The following is a 15,434-nucleotide window of genomic DNA, read 5'->3' as shown; positions in this document are numbered from 1 at the left end:
TTCCTGAACGCGAATCTGCCTTTGGATGTGCTGGGGGGCCGCGGGCGAGGTGCCTCGCTGGGCGGTTAGGGGCGCTCCCTCATGCCCGGGCCATCTGGCCCCGGCCCAGTCTCTGTGGAGCGGCCGTGGCCTGCCCTCCCCTCCAGCCCCCCAGGGCCTCGGCTGCGGGAGCTGGGGCTTCGCGGTGATGGACCTTCTCACGCGGGCTCCCCTGCTGCCCGGTGGGCTCCTGGCTCAGCTGGGTGGCAAGGCCGCCTCTGCTTTGCCCTGCTCACCCTCTCCAGGGAACACATGCGGGTGGACGCTGAGGGCAGGATAGGCCAGAGCCGCCCGGCCCTGCCCTGCCTGCGCCCACTCGAAGCCGAGTTCCCACTCCTAGAACCCGGGCCTTCAAACAGCATTGCAGCTGGGCAGTCCCTCATGCTGTCCTCCCCTCCTCCATGCAGTGTCCGAGCCCTGACCCCCAACTCCTCAAAGGCAGAGTCACTCCCCGCAGATACCCTCCTGCGGGTCACGGTGACAAACTCTGCATAAGATGCCTATAAATACGGACAGCTGCCTCTGGGCGTCGGCAGGCCGCCGAGAGGAGCGGACAGCACTCGGGTGCCCCCCGTCCGCACATAAACTCCCCTCGCGTCCTCGACAGACTCCTGAGCTGGCCTGTGAGCCGAAGTCCCGGGGCCAGTGGGAAGCTTGAACTCGGAGCTGAGGACAGGTTTCAGCAGCACCTATCACCGGGTCCTGGTGGAGCGGAGTCCTGCCACGTTGGAGGGGCTCGGGAAACGCCTAGGCTCTCCGCAGGAGCCGGACCAAGGCCAGGGGAGGCCCCCGGCACAGCCTCAGCCACGCCTTTGCGGGGCCAGGGTGTCCCGCCAATAGGGCTGCTCCCAGCTAGGAGAGGTCCCAGAGGAAGATCCCGGAGCCCAGAGTGTCCCCAGCACCACAGACCAATGTCCAACAGATAATCGGAAATTACTAGTTACACAAGAACAAGGTGTCGAGTGACCCACGAGGCCAAACCTCGGAAGCATGTCACAGCCCCAAAGCCAACTCGGGCTGACCAGGGCCCACGAGAACCAGAGGGAGCGTTGGTGGGCCCCCGTGAGTCTGGAGTTTGCACAGACGCGGTGTGAATCCTGTCCCCGGCCCCATACCTTCCAGAAGGTCTAGCCATGGGGAGGGAGTTTGTGGTGGGAAGAGCTCTGGAAACGGACGCTTCAGATAATGGGGCAAGCAAGGCTCAGTCACTGAGTCCGGGTGGGAGGCAGGAAAGCCCTTGCCCTATTTCCTCGTGATTTAGACGAGCATCCTGGACATCTTGAAGGGGGCTGGGCTCAATACAGGCGATGAGGTGGAAATGAAGACAGGCTTAGTTCCTGCTCTCAGTTTGCAGACATTTTACTGGTGGGAGAAAGATGGTACAAGAGAACCCCTAAAGAATGTGAGTTGAGGTTTTGATCAAAGTAATGAAGGGAAAATAAGGGCAAAGATAAAGAATAAGGGGGTTACTACATTCGACCCCTGTTGGTTGCTATAACAAAATACCTGAACGTGGGACTTTATAAAGAAAAGAGGTTAACTTATCTCACAGGTTTGGAGGCTGCAAGTCTAACCAGCTCTGGTGAGGGCCTCATAGTAAGTGGCATCTCAATGACAAGCATGTGAGACGGATCACTTGGTGGGACAGGAAGCCTAGGTGGGGAAGGGCCAGCCTTCCTCTAGACAACCCCTCTCATGGGAGCTAACCAGGGTCCCCAGGATGGCATTAACCCTTTCCCAGGGCAGTGCCCTCAAAAACCTGTTATCTTGTGGCAGGGGCAAAGGCCCTGTGGTATGCTGAGGGAGCCAGGTGATGGGGAGCGGGGGACAGCAGGGCAGTGGGGTGACAGTGTGGGGGCCCCTGAGGCCATAGGGAGAGTGGTGCCACCAGCAGCACATGGGGTCTTCCTCAGTTCCTAGTGCTTTAAGAACGTGACTCTGGGCTGGGTGGTCTAGACGGCGGAAATGTGTTGGTGCCCCCTGTGGGAGGCCCGAGGCCCGAGGCCCCGGTGCGGCCTCCGTCAGCTCCTGGGTTGGCCTCTGGGGAGGCTCTTGCCCTGGTTTGCAGGCGGCCGCTCTCTGTGTCCTCACGTGGAGAGGGATGGCTCTCCAGGCCACCCACCCTCTCAGGGCCACCCCGTGACCTCATCTGACCTGATCAGCTCCAGCGTCATAGCCAGGAAGCATCAGGCTGGGGACGAGACTTCGGCACATGCAGGGATGTGACCCTCAGTCTGAAGGACGGTCCCTCTGGTTGCTCCCGGGCTGCGCTGAGTCGCATGTGGGAGCTGCTGGGGGGTGCAGTCAGACCTCGGCCCCGGCCCCGTGTGGCGGGGTGGCTCGTGTGCTCCTGGCCTCTGCAGCGTGGCAGGGAGGGCTGCGGGGGGCAGGCACAGCTCAGGGGGCTCCCCGAGGCCCAGCAGCACGGAGGGCTCCAGAGCCCCGAGGCCGCCCCGGCTCACCCACGGGCAGTGCCTCTCCCTGGCCTGGCGCTCCAGGAGCACGCCCCGGGACCCTGGCCCAGGCACGCCCTCCCCCAGGCCGGTGCTGTTCTGGCCCTTTCCCAGCGCAGAGGCCAGGCTCCGCGGCTCCACCTGGCCCTCATGGTCCCCTGTGCCCCGCTGCAGCCACCAGCCCCGAGCAGCCCGGGCACCGCAGCGGCTTTCAGCCACTGGTCCTGCAGCCCATGCCTTCCTGGCTGTCCCGCTGTGTCCCACTCTACAGACCGAGTGCCTGACCCTCCCCGGGCCCCAGGTGGACAAGAGGCCATGCCATAGAAGGGCCAGCTCTCCACGTGTGGCCCAGGGACACAGGTGTCCTGCTGTATGCTTGGAGTAAGCGAAGGCCATCTGAATCTCAGGGTCCTTGGCACCTTGCTGGGCCTTGTGCAGGGGTCGGGGGGCTGGCCAGCGGCTCAGACCGTGGCGGGGAGAGGGAGGAACCACTGTGCTGCACAGGAGGGGTCTCGGCCGCTCCTCTGACCTTAAAGCCACCTCTCCCAGGCTGCTGACCTGGGGACCCTCCAAGGCCTCATGAGGCCCCTGACCCGCCATTCAGAGTCACGCCATGGGCCAGAGACCGGCCAGGCTCCTTCCAGCCCCAAACTCAGACCCGCCGTTTCATAATGTTCTAGAGAAACGTGCCGTTGGGGTCGGCTACGGAGGGAGTGGCCCGCGATCCTGCAGGGCCAGTCGCACTGGTGGTGACTGCCGTGTCCCCTGAAGGCAGCTATCTTGGTGACGGGAGATCTGCAGGGACCCGGGGACGGCTGCCACCTCGGGAAGGGACTTCTGGCAGAAACCGTGGATCTCGGCTGGGAGTTGGGTGGGGAGGCAGAGTGGGCAGAGCCAGGGTGAGGCCTGACCCCATGCTCTGACCAAGTGGTCATCTGTGTCAAAGCTGCCCCCTGGGGGCTTCAGAGTTGGGTCTGAGTCCCACCCAGGAAAAGAGAGGGGCCTGCAGGGAGCGGGCACCGGCTCAGCCCTCGGCCCGGGGGTGTGGTGGAGGATGAGAGCGGGCAGAGGGTCTGTCCAGGACACTGCAGGAGGAGCTGGCTCTGGCCTTGGGGGCTGGAAGCAGACCCTTGAGCAGAGACAGCCAGGTGGGCACAGTGGGCACAGGTGGGCACAGTAGGCACAGTGGGCACAGGTGGCCGTTCCCAGTGTGAAGCAGCAGCTGTGTCCAGGGAGCCACAGCCCTGGTCCCAGAGGGTCTCGGCCACCGGGCCGCAGGTGAGACTGATCCATAGTGCACACCATCCATGAGGCTGCCAAGGTCACCTGGAAGCCCGGGTGGCCTCAGGGCAAGCAGAAGGTCCCAAGCCAGGTCCCACTCCGTACCAAGCTGAGGGCCTGTCCCAGGGACCTGCAAGCTGCTCTCTGAGCCGCTAGGCCCTCTCCTGGACCCAAGGAGAGCCATTCTGTCCCTTGGCTGTTCTCAGGACCAGCCCCGCTGCTGTCCTGGAACAAACATCAGGCCCGTGGTCACTCTGGTCCCTGTCCCCACACTGGGGCTCTGCAGCTCCTGTGTGTCTTCCCAACACTGACAATCACTAAGGCACATAGGCCAGACTGTCCACCAAGGGCACACCGTGCCCAAGGACTGCACCCAGGAAGTACTTAATCCCCAGCACCATCGCCTCACTCACTTTGTGAAATGTGGCCCAAAGACATAAGGCAGGGCACCCCGTGAAATCCAGTCCAGGCACTGGCTGACCGCCATGTGCCCCATCTGCCCTTAGCACCTCCCAGGGGACTGGCCCTGCCCAGGCTCCCACACAGCTGGCGGGTCTTCCCCTGGAGCACACCCATACCCCTGCAGGGGTACTGCCCGCTGGGCCCCATGTTCAGGCCCTGGGTCTGCTTCTTGGCTAAGTGACCAGGTCACTGGAGCCTGTTTCCCCTGTGGGAGGTCCAATGTCCTCAGTCACCCAAGTCTCAGAAGAGGTGCCTGGTGCTGCCCAAGGCCATGGCCACACCTGCCCTCCCCTTCTAGATGCACCTGGGGACCCTCAGCTCTCTGAGGTCAGCCCACTCCAGCTCTGAGGCCCTGCCCTGGCCACGGCCTCGCACCTAAGCCCAAGGGAGTGTCGAGAAACTGGGAGGTAGAACATTCCCAGTCCCTGACCCTGGCCCACCGGCCCCCAGCCCATCCTGGGGGCGCTGGGGGTTTGCACAGTGCGCTCCTCAGTGCTGCGCCCCGCTCCTCCCTGGGGTGCTCCAGGGGCCTGGCGGCTCCGGCGGGCGGCACTTTACACATGCCGCAGACACCTCCACCCTGTGCCATGAGAACCCCGCATTATTGCTGAGGCGCCTTTTTATATCTGGCTTATTTATAAAAGTATGATTCATTTAGCAATTATTGTGAGACGAGGAGCTGCCGACTAATAGTTACGTCGCCGTCATCTGGAGCTACGAGAAGAGGAAGCCGGGCCTGCGGGCTCTGGGCCTGGGCTGGGGCTGCTCCCCCACCTGCCCTGCACCTGCCACGCTCTCTTCCTGGGCTGGTGGGCCACTGAGACCTCTGGAGTTGTTCCTGCCCCTGGGATCCCCTGAGCCTCCCTTCTGGCCAGAGGCTGTCCAGGTCAAAGGCGGCCTTTCCTGAGCTCAGGTCAGAAGCTGGCTTGGCTCCGGCTCCTCCTTAGCAAGGGACCCCTCTGCTTGTTGGGGTGTCAGGTGTCACAGTGAACCAGGGGGGCCTGGAGCCAGGCTGGGGGCCCTGTGCCTGGAAGGTGCACGGTGGCACCCTGGATGGCACAGCCCAGGGGGCCACGCCCACAGCCCCTCCCTGCCACCTGCAGAGGCCCTGAGAGGGGCCCTGGTGTCCCCCCAGAAGGCAGCCCTGCTGGAGTGTGGGGAATCTGCAGTCACAGCAAGGACAGAGGACCTGGCCTGAGGGCTGGTGACCTGCCTGGGCGGGGCAGGCCTCGCCAGGTCTGGGGGCTGGAGGGCAGCTTGGCTGTGTCTTGGCACCAGCCCGACTCAGTGTGTGTGGTCCTGGGTGGGCAGGGACAGAGAGGGTGGCCTCTGCTTCAGATGGCCTGAGTACAGCTGGAGACCGACCGCCCTCTGTGCCTGCAGGAGCGGCGTGGGACCCGGGGGGCGCCACTCTGTCCTCACAGCCTCATCCATTCACTCCCAGAGCAGGGAGCCCCCGCCCGAGTGGGTAGGGAGGAGAAGGGGACTTAGCACCTGCCCCTGGGACGTGGCTTCCCTGACCCCAGAAAGCACCCTGGGGGCTGGCCTGGGGGGATCTCTCCAATGCCACAATCAGTCCCCTAGGAGGTGACGCCGAAAAAGATAGCAGACCCCTTCTGACAGACCCCTATCTTGTCCAGCACAGGGTGGGTGGGGTGGGGGCAGTCTGGCCAGCTAGCTGCCCGCAGACTTTGGAAATTAAGGGCATTTAGGGATCACCACGGCCACTCGGCCCAGGCACGGCGGCAGGCACCAGTGCCTGACCCTCCCCAGCACCTTGACGTCCCACTTCGTAGGTGAGGAACAGGCACAGAGAGCGCGTGTGACTTTCCCGGGTCACAGAGCTGGGACTGCCTGCGGGGCGGTCCTGCTCCCAGACCCTGAGCACACCGCCCTCTTCCCTGAGGCCACAGCGTGAGCCCAGAAGCAGTGGCCACCCCACTCTACCGGTGGGGGCCTGGGGCTGGGATTGCCTGGGCAGCTGGACTAGAGCTCCGAGGACACAGGACACGGTCTGACACAGGACATGTGCCTGAACCCGCTCATGGGTGTCCCCGGCCACCGGGAAGCCCAGCAGAGGGATGGGCACTGGCTCTCTTAGGCGGAGCGTCTTCGCCCCTCCCCGGCACAGCAGAGCCCTGCGGCCTGTCTGCAGCACCTGGGCCGCCTCCTGACGGGCCTGCAGAGTGCCGGAATGTTCCATGTGCAAAGAGCCGTTTTGGTGCGAGAAGTGAGGTTATTTTCAGCCTGTTGTCAGGCAGTTGTCAAAGACGTGCGACTGAAGGGCTCGCTGAGCCTGAGGGGCCTGTGATGGGGACCGGCCACAGAGGCTGCCGGCGGATACACACCCAGGGGCTGGCACCGTGCTGGGCGGGGGAGCCCCGGGGCTGAGGGGCCAGGCTGGGAAGCAGGCGCCTCGGGGCTCATGTGAGGTCACCCTGACCCAGAGGTGCTCAGCTGCCCACAGGGGTGGCCGGCGGCAGGACAGGTTCCCAGGGAGCTTCTAGACCCTCTCTGCTGCCCGCCGCCAGCCCTCCCCACCTGTCTGCCAGGACAAGTCCACGAGAAAGGCAGCCCCGCGCCCTCTGCACGGTCACTGCAGGTGCCTGTGAAGGACCTGCGTGGGGACAAGGAGAAGAGCACAGCGTCCTGGCACATGGGCGGGGAGCAGGGAGAGCCGGCTCCTCCAGACCCCGGGCTCAGCAGTGACCCCACAGAGCCCTGCAGCTGGCCCCAGAGAACTCCAGACAGGTCCTGCACCCCGCCTGGGGCGAGGTGCTGGGAGAGGGCTCTGGAGGTGGGAGTCCCGGGGAGGGGCTGTCCAGTGTCACCCTCACTCTGAACCCCAGCGTGGCTGTCCCCGGGGAGACAGTTAGGGAGCCCTGGGGTCCTGCCCGGCTTCCACGGCAGCCTGGCTCAGACCCTGGGATCTGGAGGGCGTGGGGCCCAGTGGACAAGCTCGTGATGGGGACAGGGCAGGCTGCTCCCCTCCCACAGCAGCTGAGGCCTGACCAGCGCTCACGTGCTTATTCACGCAGAGTCCACCCCCCGGCCACACAGGCAGGCCAGCAGGCGCCCTCGCAGGCCCAGGTAGCCTTGTGCGTTGGATGAACTCTGCCTTCTGTGCCTGGTTGGCCACCAAGTTAGTCGAGGGCAGGGGGCCAGCGGTGGGCCATGGCCTGTGGTCTGGAGCCAAGGGGCAGGGGACTCATGCCTGGGCCCAGAGCCATGTCACCTCTGAGCAGGGAGGCGGTGCCTGCTCGACATCCAGGGCCATGCGCGTGGGCGGTAAGTCCCTGTCGCTAGGGAGGCCAGGTGGCCCGGAGGGTGGCACAGATGGCCGACTCACCCAGCAGGGCTTCTTGGGGTTCACAGAGACCCCAGAGCAGGCTGCATGTGTGTCTGATGGGGGCCCAGCTCCAAGCTCCACGAGTGACTTGCTCGGCTTCCTGAAGGTGTGGGTGGGATGTGGCCTCTGCCTCTGGACACAGCTGCAGGTGCTCGGAGGAGGGATCTCTGGCATGGGGCTCTGGGGGTCTGTTGTCGTTTGTCCAGAGCCTGCTTGTGTCCCCTGCCCAGCACCATGACACCTGAGGAGGAGACAGGCCTGGGTGCCCCTGGGCCTTCCTAGTTACATGGTCCCCAACCCAAGGGGTACAGGAGAGTGAGGGGTCTGGGGGGACAGAGGACACAGGATAGAGCGGGGCCTCCCTCCCTGCTGTCCAGCCACTGCTGGACCCACCCTGCTCTGCTGGGGACGCTCCTCTTCTTCCTGCTGGGCATCCTAGGCCCCAGCTCTCGCCCACCATGGGAAATGCCCCAGAGGAGCGGCCACTCCACACAGGTGCTGGGCACCGAGGCTCTGGGGCCACCTGTGGGGCTGCCGCCATGCTGCTGAGTTCTGGTTCTGCCCCAGTGGGCCTGACCTCGGTCCTTCGGGGTGTCTTCGTCCCCAGCACGTTCCCTGCCTTCTCCACAAGGCAAAGAAGGCCCCAGGGAGGCTGCACCGGCCTGACCTCCAGCCAAGGTCAGAGCAGCTGCCAGGGCTGCGAAGCGGGCAGGACCCCGCCAGCCTGTGGCACGAGGGCTGGCCTCTGGCTCTGCCAGCCCGGGAGAGTGCACACTCTCTGTGCCATGCTGGTGGCACAGACGGCAGGGCCAGAGCAGTGGCTGGCAGGGAACTTGGCTTGGGATGGACCGAGCACGGGCAGATGGAGGGCACCAGGCATCGCTGGGTCTCCCAGAGAGTCCCCTCGGCCCACGTGGCTGGCACCTGAGTGGCTGGACCCCCACCTCCGCAGGGGAGTCCCTGGGTACAGAGGAGTCCCTCTGTGACATGGCCACCCTGGAGCCCTGGCCAGCGTACCCTACCCCAGAGACAGCCGTCAGCTTCTCCCAGGTGGGACAGAGCAGCTGTGTCACTGTGGGTGACCCCATGTGGGTGACCCCATGCTTCTGACTGAGGTTCTGGGAGCTGGTGGCCTCGCCCCAAGGCCCAAAGAGGTGCATGAGGTGTGCGGGCCTGTGGGTGGCGTCCCGTCTGGAGTCTCGGAGCCCGTTTCGCCTGGGTTCTGTGACGCGGGGCGGCCTGACATGACGGGAGCCGTGTCTGAATGCTCAGCTGTCTGGAGGCACACACCCAGCAGACCTGGCACCGTCTCTGCCCCCGGAACCCAGGGTCTGTGTGGCACAGCCTCAGCCTCCTGCAGCAGGCCGCCCGCCTTCCCTCCTTCACAGCGTTTGTGTGGAAGTGCGTCGGCCATATGGAATTCAACTCCTGCCTTCCAATTGGTCTTCTCCCATTTCTTCTCTCCCTCTCTCTCTCTCTCTCTCTCTCTCTCTCTCTCTCTCTCTCTCTCTGTCTTCTTTTTTTAAGATTCGGAAGCAGTTCTCTTAGCAACCACAGGACGCACCCTTAATCACAGCCCGGGCAGCAGATGTGCCGGTGCCAGAGCCCTGCCCCCCGGACGTTCCACTGAGCCTCCTGGGGCCCTGCTCCTGGTGTGGGGGAAACTGTGTCCCATCTGCGAGGAGGCTGCAGAGCGTTGCTGGGGCAGAACTTCCTTAGGTGGCCTTTGGGGATCCTGGCTGGTTTGTCAGGACCTCTGTTGGCATGCAAATGTAGGAGGTGGCTGTGAAAAGCTGCTGTCCTCGCTGCCTGGGGGATCCACCCGGGTGCTCTGCAATCTCATTGTTTTATCCTCCCTCTTAAAAAAAAAAAAGAAAAGCAGGAGGGGGCGGACTCTTGCTTCTTCCAGGGTCATTACCACAACGTGAGCTCAGTGAGCTCTCGTGAGCTCGCGTCTGATTCTCTCAAAGGGAAATATAGGTCGCGTTCAGAATCCCAGATGCCGGCATGCCTGCCGGGCGCTCCTGGGTCTGCTGGGCGCCCTCGCTGGCGCCTGGATATTTGCTTCCCTGACTTTCTTACCACATCTGCGAGCTGCAAACAGACTTGGCTTTTTCTTTTAAATTTTGTTTTTTTTAAAAAAAAAAAAAATAGAAAAGCATAGTGCATTATATTTAGCCGCAGGCGCACGGAGCACCAGCCCGGGTTTCCTTGGATAACTGGGGCTGGAGCTCACAGATACCTCCCAGCGTCTCCTGGCCGCCAGCTCGCCCGCCCGCCCGCCCGCCGTTAACCCTGTGCGGTGCCGCTCCTCAGCGCCCAGCTCAGCTCACATGACGAACGCCGCCAGAGGTAGCCGGCTCTGAGAGCAGCCCCAGTCAACGACAGTTGGTTCCCAGCTGACAGACAGAATATGGGGTGGGCTTTGTCACCAGCACGCTGGGTCTGGCATGCCCAGCGATGCTCGGGAGCGCACAGTGCCCAGACGCCCGCCGCCACTCCCAGGGTCCCAGCCGCTCCAGCACGGAGGGTCCGGGCTGCGCGCCTAGCCTTCCTCCCCTCGGAGAAGGTTATATAATGAGCGGACCACTGCCAAAGTCGGAGGGAAAATGAAGTCTTTGTTAAATGCCTTCACAAAGAAGGAAGGTAAGGAGGGGGCTGCCGGGAGCATCGGGCCAGGGACCAGCAGCCTTCGGGTCCAGGGACGGGGACTTCCAGTTCCTCCCAGGACCACGGTGCTTAGTCGAGTCGGGCAAGGGCATCTTTGTGGTTTGCGATACCGTTCGGCTCTGGTTGGTCTGGGAGATGGACACGGTTGAAGGTGCCCTTTTATTCGACTGGTTTCTAAGCCACCAGCCTTTGCAGAACCACGTTCCGGAATGTCCACCCATGGTGACTGTGCCTGAGGGGGCTCGTTAAGAACTAAGTCCTAGGAAAATCAGGGAAGTTTTGAGTCTAGGCTGCCCGTTACCTGAGGGCTGCTGAGCACCTGCCGAGGGAGGTCAGGGCACATGGCCGCTGCCCCAGATGGGCAGGTGCTTCAAAGCCACTCCCCAGCTCCCCTTGGCCGCCCCGGCTGGCAATTTCATGGAGTGGATGGAGAAGCCTCGTGGCGGACTTTAAAAGTGCATACGGTCTTTGTCATTCCTTGTGGGGCTTTTTTATTGTGGGGAAAAATGTATAAATAAATGCATGTAAGACGGCTAAGAAAATATCCACCCACCCAGAGTTTGCAGATTGCCTGAAAGAAGGAAACAGTTGGGTGGAATATTAATCATTTTCAGACAGGAAAAGAGTTATTTTTAACCCTTTTCACAAAAAAAAAAAAAAAAAAAAGCATCATTTCCATGGATAGTGCCAGTTAGTTTTGTCAGACAGGGAGCTCTCGTCCTTAGGAAATCAGAAGGCTTCTGCAGAGGTTACTTTAAAGAAATTAGGAGGTCCTCCCCAGCCCTGGCTCCTCCTATAACCAGCACTGGGGAAATCTCGGTGCTCGGGAAGCTAATTTAGTGGGAATCTTGGTAATTAGGCAAGGTGATTTTCATTAAAACGCTCGCCCTAATGTCACCTAGGTGATTCCGTTTGAGTAACTTGCCTGGTCTTGGGTGCGTTCCAATCCGCACCCCCCTCCCCCCGGCCAGCTCCCACGTGAGCGCCTGGTCCCTGCCTCTCCCCCTGCAGACCCGTTCCTGGGAATCTGTTCGAAAGCTGCCTTTGCTGGTGTTCATCTTCTCACACCGTTCACCAAAATCCACCCGCGGGGACTTGAACCCTGGGCTCCATGGAGATTGGGAGGACCTCCGCCCGGGGGCGATGGTGGCAGGTGACTTCTGCATCTGTCTCCCCTGGACTCTTCCTTCCCGAGGAGTCCGTCTGGGCCCCTGCCGGCCTCCCCCGGATCCATGGCTTTTGCAGGAGCGGTGCTCAGGCCTTGGCCGTCCTGGGTCACAGGAGGTTATGGACGGCGTTGCCGGGCACGGGTGCGAGCTCTCCTGCTCTCGAGGCCAGGCAGGGTCCTCTCCGTGGCGCGCGCCCAGGGTCCTCCCAGTAGCCCAGGCCTCGCTGTGTCTGATTGAGCTTGTGGTCTTGCAGCCAACAGGGTCGCGTGGCCCTCATCCCAGGGGTGACAGGTGGCCCTGTCCGAGGCTGCAGGACCTTCAGCCCCCTGCATGGTCCTTCACCCCACCCCGGGTCTGGCATCTCTGAGGTCCCTAAAGCTCCAGCGCCATCCTCCTGCAGAACCTGGACCGTGAGCTCTGGTGTCTTAGCCTCTGCCTGCTCAGGGGCAGAAGGGCCAGTGTGGTTTCCCTCGTCCTGAGAAGCACCCCTGGAGGCCTGGCCCAGGTGTGGCTCTTCTCCTAGAGGCTGCTGCAGGACCCAAGCCCAGCCGCCCAGAGCAGCCAGCCTGTCCCTCCTGCGTCTCCAGCCGGCCTGGCTGACCGTTATGGGCTCCTTCACTCGAGAAAGTAGGGGTGGGCCTGAGGTCCCCAGGGGCCTGCTGCCCCGACGTCTTCCTCCCACAGAGGGCTGCCCTCACCCTCCCGCTGTACTGAACAGAACACCAAGTCCAGCCTGTGACCCCGGGAGCTTGCTGCCCTTCTGTGCACTGTGACTGACTCTGCCAGGGCCACCTCTCTCCCCTGTGGGCTCTGCCAGGGCCACGTGTGTCCCCTCTGAGCTCTGCCAGGGCCTCCTTATCCTTGTGAGCTTTTCCAGTCCCACCTCTGTCCCTCTGAGCTCTGCCAGGGCCACCTCTGTCCCCGTGACCCCTGCGAGGGACTGTCCACTGGCCCTACTATAGGCACAACCATCCTCGGTTCCTCTGATGGGCCTCATGGTGTTCTCTGGCCTTGAGCACCAGGGGCAGAGGTCCAGCCTGTCCTTGGCCACCCATGGTACACGTCTCCTTTAGGAGGTCCCTTCCCTGGGTGGGCTCCCTGGAGGACTATGTGGCCTCTGGCTTCACGGCTCTGGTCGGCCCAACAGCTGCAATGGCCTTTGGCAATGCAGACCCCATGCGAGTACAGAGCCTGCCACAGACGTTGACAAGCGGGGGTGACACCCAGCATCCTTGGCCTCTCAGGGGCTGGTGGCATGTCTGTCCCCTGTAGCCTGGAGGGCCATTGTGGAAGGACCAGCCCTCTGAGCACCAGGGCTGCTGCAGGGTGGACACAGCCCTTGGGCTCCCCAGGACAGCCATCCCCTCCGTGTCCCCGGGCACACTGGGCTCGGGCGGGTGGGGGCCTGGCCTCTTGCAGACGTCCCAGAACCAGGCAAGGTGAGCCCCTGCTCTCGGCGCACAGGGCTCCAGCTTGATGGCAGAGGAAGGGCCCCTGTCGGGGCTGAAGGGCTGGACTCCCACCCGGGCACTTGGAGCCTGGTTCGCTTGCCAGTGTCCCTGTAGCGAGGACCTTGGGCCTGGGCCGAGTATAAAGAGCAGATGGTTTTTGTCTCGGGTCCTGGGGGCTGGAGTCCGGGATCCGGGGGTCCCAGGCTGGCTCCCCCAGGCTTCTGTCCGTGGCTGGCAGACGGCGGTTCCTTCCTGTGTCCTCGCATGGCGTCCTCTGTGTGTCCGTGTCCTGGTCTCCTCTTACAAGAACACCACCCTGTGGGACTAGGGCCGGTGCTGGTGACCCATTTTAACGTCACTGCCTGGAGGAGGGCCTCTCTCTAAAAGCTGTCCCCTTCTGAGCCCCAGGGTTCGACCCCAGCCTGTGGACTTCTTCCCACACAGAGGCCCACCTCGAGTCCTCAGGGGGGGACACTGCAGTGCTCAGAGTCCTAGCTGCCTGTTGGACGGGGCTCTGTCCCCACGTGTGTCTAAGCCAGCTGCCTCTTCCCAGGCTGTGGAAGGGGTGGGCACTGGCGATGGAAGCTGGGACCAGGTCCCTTCCATCTGGGCCTTGGCTGGAGCCTGGGGCAGGGGAGGCCCCCTCTGCCGTCTCCACCCCTGCCTCCATGTCGAGGGTGAGTCCTGGCCTCTGGGAGTCCAGCTGGAGCCCCGCAGAGAGCCCGGCCCCTCGCCCTCGGGTCGCATGGGGGCTTGGATGCATGAGCCTGGCCTCCGGGGTCACCACCTGGATGCACTCACCCACCTCTTTTCTCTCTCTCCTGCCCAGTGCCCTTCCGAGAGGCCCCGGCCTACTCCAACCGCAGGCGGCGGCTCCCCAACACGCTGGCCGCCCCCCGGGTCCTGCTGCGCTCCAACAGCGACAACAACCTCCATGCCAGCACACCCGACTGGGCCGTGTGCCCCACGGCCACCGCCCACCGCAGCCTCTCGCCCCAGCTGCTGCAGCAGATGCCCAGCAAGCCGGACGGCGTGGCGAAGAGCGTGGCCAGCTACACCCCCGGGCCCCGCAGCCACTCCCCGTCGCTCAACAGGCTGGGCGGTGCCGGCGAGGACGGCAAGAGGCCGCAGCCACACTGGCACGTGGGGTAAGGAGCAGCAGGGCCAGGCCTCGGGAGGGGACCTCGCGCCGAGGGGCCTCGCGCTTCCACCGCCCAGGGCTGGAGCCAGCGAGCCTGGCTGCTGCTCCGCGGGGCCTCTGGGCTGGGTGCGCCCTCCAGAGCCTCGCGCCAGTGGGCAGCTCTGTAGGCCTAGGGCAGCTGGAGACTCCTGGGAGGAGCCAGGGCAGGGGGTGCCAGCCCGGGCCTCCTTTCCCGCCCTTGCACACCCACATCTTGGTCTCCAAAGTGAGACAGCAGGAGGGCGGGGGGCAGCAAGTGGGACCGCGCCCGGCGACCCCTCCATGAGGTCTGTCAGCCCAGCGCACCGTCCTCGCAACGCCCCGCAGAGTGGCAGCGGAGCCCTGGCACAGGCTAGACCGAGGCTCAGAGGCCACCTCATACCCCAAGGGTGGCTCACCGTGTCCCCAGCAGCCGCAGGAATGGTCTTAGCCACAGGGTGCGACTGCCCAGTACAGCAGGGGCTCACGGAGCCCCTCGGTCAGTCTCTGAGGCAGTCCAGGGGACAGGAGCCTCCGGACAGGCCAGCTCCAGGCCAAAGGGACCCCGTACTCTCTTGCCCTGGACATCCAGGGAGCTGCACTGGTGCCAGCACCAAGCCCTGGGCACAGTCGGCCTCGTCACCCTCCCTTCCAAGACTCCTAGGCGGGGAAGGGGCTTTAGGTTCCACTCACTGTTGGGGCCTCAAGGTCTGGGTTTGATGTTTGGGGACTCCAAGGGACAGCAGTGTCGGTCACCATCACTTTCAACACCAGCTAGTGCTTGCTGAGACCCACAGCCCACACGGGGACCCCCACTCCTACTTTAGCCTGAGTCACACAGCCAGCGCGGGGCAGACCAGGTCCTGGGGCAGACCAGGTCCCGGGGCCACACAGCCAGCGCGGGGCCAGACCAGGTCCCGGGGTCTGGGGCCTGGTGATGGGAGTTCACATGGGCGTGGGCCCGTGGGCCTGGGTTTTCCTGCTGACGTTTGGTCTAGCACTTGGTGCTTGGGGCCTGGGGCCACCCGCAGCCCCTCCCTGGCCCCCACTGCTGCCTGGTTCCTCATTCTGACCACACCAAGTCTTTCTGGATGAGGTCCTGCCCTTGGGCCAGTCCTGCAGCAGGGTGTGATGGGGAGGGGACAGTGCCCTGTGGTCCGGTCCAGGAGGGAGCTATTGTCCTGGCTGACCTCAGGCCGGGGCTGGGGTCTAGGAGCTTGGCGCACTGATGTGGGGATGGAACACAGGTCTCCCCTCAGGGCCCAGCCTCTCACCTGTCCACCCAGCAGGCCCTGAGCTGCTAGCCCATCCGTCTGTCCAGCAGGCCCTGAGCTCCTAGCCCATCCATCTGTCCAGCAGGCCCTGAGCTCCTAGCCATCTGTCCAGCAGGCCCTGAGCTCC

At 63.6% G+C, this 15,434-nt stretch overlaps 1 protein-coding gene across 9 annotated transcripts in view; it reads left to right on the top strand.

Moving 5' to 3' along the window:
• The window catches only part of Shank2 (SH3 and multiple ankyrin repeat domains 2), a 355,852-nt gene that overhangs the window by 142,132 nt on the left and 198,286 nt on the right, over positions 1–15,434 (top strand). For 6 of the 9 annotated variants that reach the window (XM_077108956.1, XM_077108955.1, XM_077108953.1 and 3 more), the window contains one exon: positions 13,704–14,022. In XM_077108956.1, coding sequence (XP_076965071.1) covers positions 13,704–14,022 — 319 coding nt within the window. Of the gene's footprint in view, positions 1–10,193; positions 10,231–13,703; positions 14,023–15,434 lie in introns of those variants that run through there. The other 3 variants (XM_077108960.1, XM_077108958.1, XM_077108959.1) reach the window with 1 other exon arrangement.

The sequence above is a fragment of the Callospermophilus lateralis genome, chromosome 2, assembly GCF_048772815.1.
Source record: "Callospermophilus lateralis isolate mCalLat2 chromosome 2, mCalLat2.hap1, whole genome shotgun sequence".
NCBI classification, from domain to species: domain Eukaryota; kingdom Metazoa; phylum Chordata; class Mammalia; order Rodentia; family Sciuridae; genus Callospermophilus; species Callospermophilus lateralis.
The sequence above is the reverse complement of the archived record's forward strand: the minus strand, read 5'-3'. Positions and strand labels throughout refer to the sequence as shown.